The sequence below is a fragment of the Bison bison genome, unplaced genomic scaffold (genome assembly GCF_000754665.1).
Source record: "Bison bison bison isolate TAMUID 2011002044 unplaced genomic scaffold, Bison_UMD1.0 scf7180017853732, whole genome shotgun sequence".
NCBI lineage: Eukaryota > Metazoa > Chordata > Mammalia > Artiodactyla > Bovidae > Bison > Bison bison.
Window position 1 is genome coordinate 59,112 of NW_011484305.1, and position 6,050 is coordinate 65,161.

The following is a 6,050-nucleotide window of genomic DNA, read 5'->3' on the forward strand; positions in this document are numbered from 1 at the left end:
AAGATGACTTATATGTTATTGAAGTAAAACACACCAGGCAACAGGAAATAGGAAATATCCATGTAATACTAGGAGAAAGCAAAAGGGAAAGAGGTCCAGAGGAAGAATAATTTAGTAGTAGTAGTTTTGAAATTCATAATGCCGTATGGGAACCATAGTATTCCTGTAAGCAGAAGTCAGGTGTGCATGTAGTGAAGAGTGGTTGTGGGAGATGTTAACATGATAATTTTCTCATGGACTGGAGGCTTTCTTTCTCAAATACCAATATTGTCTAGGCAATGCTTGTTCGTTTTCCTTCTTCCTTTAGGTAAAGTGAAAAGTGATCCTGGTGTCTGAGACAATGGATGTAATGAATCAATCCATAGTATCAGAGTTCATATTCCTGGGATTCACCACTTCATGGAAGATCCAGCTCCTCCTTTTTGTCTTCGCCTTTTTGTTCTACTCTGCAAGCATGATGGGAAACCTTGTCGTTGTGTTCACTGTAGCCTTGGATTCTCATCTGCATTCCCCCATGTATTTCCTCTTGGCTAACCTTTCAGTCATTGACATGGTATTTTGCCCAATCATAGTCCCTAAAATGATTTGTGATATTTTCAAGAAGCATAAATCCATCTCCTTTTGTGGATGTATTACCCAGATCTTCTTTAGCCATGCTGCTGGGGGCACTGAGATGGTGCTGCTCATCACCATGGCCTTTGACAGATATGTGGCCATATGTAAGCCTCTCCAATACCTGACCATCATGAGTCCAAGAATGTGTCTACACTTTTTAGTCACATCCTGGACCATTGGCCTTATACATTCATTGGTTCAATTGGGTTTTGTAGTAGATTTACCTTTTTGTGGTCCTAATGTGTTAGATAGTTTTTACTGTGACCTTCCTCGGCTCCTCAGACTTGCCTGCACAAACACCCAAGAACTGGAGTTCATGGTAACTGTCAATAGTGGGCTCATTTCTGTGGGCTCCTTTGTCTTGCTGGTCATTTCCTACATCTTCATTCTGTTTACTGTTTGGAAACATGCTTCTCGTGGGTTATCCAAGGCCCTTTCCACTTTGTCAGCTCATATTACTGTGGTGGTTTTGTTCTTTGGGCCACTAATGTTTTTCTACACCTGGCCTTCTCCCACATCACACTTGGATAAATATCTTGCTATTTTTGATGCATTTATCACTCCTTTTCTGAATCCAGTCATCTATACTTTCAGGAACAAGGAGATGAATGTGGCAATGAGGAGACTGTGCAGTCATTTTGTGCATTATAAAAATATTTCCTGATTGAATTGCTATGAAGATATGGAACTATAGATTCTCTCTCATTCTGGTTTCAGAAAAGACATTATGCAATTTCAGAGAAATATTCAAAACCTAGGCAGTGTTGTATGCCTATAAATATCTTGTTTAATAAATTATGATATCTATTTCACCATTAAATTACAAATCATGTCATTCTTTAATACTCTGTACATCAAAGTGTTAAAAAGCAAATAATATGTCCTTTGTAATCTATCTGGTCTTAAGAAAGTACCATGTAAATGAGCAAATAATGACATTTTATCTTTTCTTTTTATTGACCAGCTATTATATTGATAGACAAACTGGGCATTTTTATTTTCTTTCATCTACTTACTACCAATCTTGATTTTAATTATCTTTGTTCCTACTTCACTTCTTATTTCCCCAGTTTTTACATATTTTTGCATCTTTATCAAGTTTGTCTATCTGGAAGTCTGGGAAATTATTAATCCTATGTTGAAATTATAGAATTTAAAGCTAGGATAGATTACCAACAGTGTCAGTTCTCATTCCCACAGTTGTACATGCTAAACCCCGGAATTGAGAGGTGGCTACAGTTTGCCAAAGAGCACACAGCTAGAAGTCACCAGAGAGAGACAGGTACCAGAAACTATGCCTCCCGTTGCCAGGTCACTGACCTTTCACTTTCAAATCAATTTTGCATTTGATTTTCTGTTCACATCCAACTCTTTCAGCTTTCTCCTGTAGTCCTGTTTGAAGGGAGAGCTTCACAGTTCTCATTTGTACCTCTTCTCCCTACAAAATTGTCATTAGCATTTAGTACTTCTTTACCAGTTGTAAAACTTTTCCTTGTTCCTACTATTACCATAACAAAGGTGGATCCTACCAAAGCCAAATTTTAAACCTTAGTTTTAATTATGAAAAACATTTAAAATTCATTATTAAACAGTATTCTTTTGTCTTCACTGGTGTTCAGAGAGACCTTTGATTAAATTCTATTTTGTAGGCTTGAAATCCCCCCTAATACTTAACAGTTAATATTGCTCTCTCTACTGTGGGAAATAAATGTGATTGGTGAATTGTGTACTCTGCTTAAGTAAGTCACACTAAGTTCATTGTGTCCCTCCCAGAAAGATAAATATTTCAGCAAATAGAAAAAAAAATATTTATAAAATCTGTGTGAAGTTTCTCTTTTACAAGAAATTGTGCAGTTTGTTATTTAATATGATTGCTAAAGAATAGAAAGAAATCTATTAATTGAAGTTTCTTTCATGATGCAATGGAGTTGATTCATCATCATTTGTGTCCTGGGGAAGGTAATAACTGATGCCACTCATATAGTGCTTTTTACAATTTCAGCATTGTTCATAAGTCTTATGGAGTGGATATTCTCATCATCTCATTTCATTGAGGAAGTGTCTGAGAAACAAATATGTTCAGTAACCTCAAGGTCTATTAAGCAATAAGCTGGACACAAAGTCTTGCAAAAATTGTTTTTTAATTTTCCTTGGGTCATAGTTGATTTACAATGTTGTGTTAGGTTCGGATGTACTGCAAAGTGAATCTGTTACACATATAAATATGCTCAGCCTTTTTCCGATTATTTTCCCCCATAGACCACTACAGAGTAATGTAGCACCTTAAGTAGAGTTCCCTGTGCTACACAGTAGGTTCTTATTAGTTACCTATTTTATATATAGCAGTTTGTATCTGCTAATCTCAAACTAATTTATCCCTCTTAACCCTTTCCTCCTTTGCTAACTATAAACTTGTTTTCTATGTCTATTTCTGTTTTGTGGATAAGTTAATTTGTATCATTTTTTAGAGTCCACATATAAGCAATATTACATTTATCTTTCCCTGTCTGACTTACTTGGTATGAAAATCTCTAGGTCCACAAATGTTGCTGCAAATGACATTCATTATTTCACTCTTTTTTATGGCAAAGTAATATTCCATTGTGCATGTATGGGTGTGTGGGTGTGTGTGTGTGTGTGTACACCATATCTTCTTTATCCATTCCTCTGTTTATGGACATTTATGTTGCTTCCATGTTTTGGCTATTGTTAATAGTGCTGCAATGGACATTGGGGGTTGTGTATCCTTTTGAAACATGTTTTTCTCTGGAGATATGCCCAACAGTGGGGTTACTAGATCATATGGTAGATCTATTTTTAGTTTTCTAAGGAACCTCCATACTGTTCTGCATAGTGGTTTTACCAGTTTACGTTCCCACTGATGGAGTAGGAAGGCTCTCTTTTTTCACATCTTCTTCAGCATTTATTGTTCACAGATTTTTTGATGATAACCACTCTGACCTGTGTGAGATGATACCTCATTGTAGTTTTGATTTGCATTTCTCAAATAATTAGTGATGTTGGCATCCTTTCATGTGCTTTTTAACCATCTGTATGTTTTTTTTGAAGAAACATCTACTTAGGTCTTCTTCCTATTTTTTGATTGGGTTGCTTGTTTTTTGATATTGTGCTGCATGAGCTATTTGTATATTTTGAATATTAATCCCTTGTTGGCTTCTTCATTTGCAAATATTTTCTCCCATTCTGATGATTTTCTTTTTGTTTTGTTTATGCTTTTCTTTGCAGTGCAAAAGCCAACTCTTTGCTACCCTATGGACTATATCCTGCCAGGCTCCTCTGTCCATGGGATTTCCCAGGCAATAATACTGGAGTGGATAGCCATTCCCTTCTCCAGGGGGTTGAATCTGGGTCTCCTGCATTGCAGGCAGATTCTTTACCATCTGAGCCACCAGGGAAGCCCTAAGTTTAATTAGGTCCCATTTATTTTTGTTTATATTTTCATTACTGTAGGAGGTAGACTGGAAAATATCTTGCTCCAATGTATGTCAGAGAATATTCTGCCTGTGTTTTCCTCTAAGAGCTTATAGAGTCCATTCTCACATTTCATGACTGCAGCCATGAAATTAAAAGACGCTTGCTCCTTGGAAGAAAAGCTATGATGAACTTAGACAGCATATTAAAAAGCAGAGACATTACTTTACTGACAAAGGTCAGTATAGTCAATGCTATGGTTTTTCCAGTATCATGTATGGGTGTGAGAGCTGGACTATAAAGAAAGCTGAGTGCCAAAGAATTGATGCTTTTGAACTGTGGTGTTGGAGAAGACTCTTGAGAGGCCCTTGGACTGCAAGGAGATCCAAGCAGTCCATCCTAAAGGAAATCAGTCATTGGAAGGACTGATGCTGAAGCTGAAGCTCCAATCCTTTGGCCACCTGATGCGAAGAATTAACTTTTTGGAAAAGACACTGATGCTGGGCAAGATTGAAGGCAGGAGGAGAAGGGGACAACAGAGGATAAGATGGTTGAATGGCATCACCAACTGTATGCATATAAATTTGAGTAAGCCCCGGAAGTTGGTGATGGACAGGGAAGCCTGGTATGCTGCAGTCCATGGGGTCACTAAGAGTCGGACACGACTGAACAATTGAACTGACTGATTCTCACATTTAGGTCTTTGATCCATTTTGAGTTTATTTTTGTGAACGGTGTTAGGGTGTGTTAAGTCTTGCATTTTTGATCCAAGTTCTGTTATCTTAACTTCTGCACTGTAATTGATCTCTGGTAATAAAAGATATCAGAATGGCTCCTTTACTTGAAAGTAATGCCTTTTTGTAGGTCTTCCTCTAGCTATTCCATCACCCTCAAAACCCTATATATCTGTGAGACTATTAAATTTCAAATTATTTATTGTGTATGTAAAGCCAGTTAGGTATCTTTTCTAGGTACTTACTTCTATCAAAGTTGAAATATCAAATTGTTCCTGAAATACTGTAGAGGAAAGAGTCTGTCTACAGGCTCAAGAAGATATTTGAATGGATCTATTATGTTTAATATACTAAAATATCCCTTACCCTATCCTTCTGGTAGGAGCTGAGGGACATGGCATTATCAGGTCAGCTTTAATAAAAAATTACAGGAGGAAGGACTATACAACTTCTCAGAAAGTGTACATTGCAATGATTCTTCCAGTACTTTTCTCAAAGGTACCAAGGATAATTTACTTAATCACATACCAGGGGAAAAAGTAATAGCATAACATTGTGGGGACTGTCGGACACAGTTTTTGACATGTGTACCTGGATTCCTGAAGGGTTATTGTAGCTCTTTTGTATAAGGAGGCATGTGGGAATTAGGTACACACAGAGTCCTGGTCTAGATTGGTGCATAGTGGGTCCACCAAATGACAACCCATAATGATCATTGCACCATTTCCTGAATGGATAATCTGAATGGATATACTTGGTAGTTGGTTCAACTCCTACACTGTTTCCTTGCCTTGTGGGTCACAGCTATAGTAGAGGGCAAGATACTGAACTGCCCCATCCACAGGCCTAAATAATATTTTAAAAATTATATTATTTTCTGTAAGGATAATGATGGCAAAAAGATATACAAAATATATAGAAATGGTGATGAGCATCCTATTTCCATTTAATTCACAACTGTAGCCCCTATAAAACCGTACAGACCTTGAAGAAAGATAGTGGACTATTGTAAGCTCAACCCAGTAGTAGTCTTTACTGTAGCCACTGTACCAAAGCTGATATCTTTGCTAGAGCAGATTAACATAGCCTTGGGTATATAATATGTGACCATTGATCTGGCACAAAAAAAAAAAAAAACTTTCTATCTCTTTTAGAAAGAAGTAGAAATAGTTAGCATTCACACGGAATAAACAACAACACATATTTACAGTTTTACCCTTTGTTATACATAATCTAAAGAGATCTGAGCTATCTGAACATTTTATGGAC

General features: G+C 36.9%; 1 protein-coding gene across 1 annotated transcript; it reads left to right on the forward strand.

Annotated features, from left to right (window-relative positions):
- Positions 1-340: 340 nt before the first annotated feature.
- Positions 341-1,279, forward strand: LOC104999700 (olfactory receptor 4F15). The gene has a single exon (XM_010855265.1). The coding sequence runs from the start codon at positions 341-343 to the stop codon at positions 1,277-1,279; it is 939 nt and encodes a 312-aa protein (XP_010853567.1).
- The last annotated feature ends 4,771 nt before the right edge of the window (positions 1,280-6,050 follow it).

Bases quoted from the DNA above. Each gene is read 5' to 3' on its own strand.
- LOC104999700 (XM_010855265.1), top strand. From the start codon at position 341: ATGGATGTAATGAATCAATCCATAGTATCAGAGTTCATATTCCTGGGA.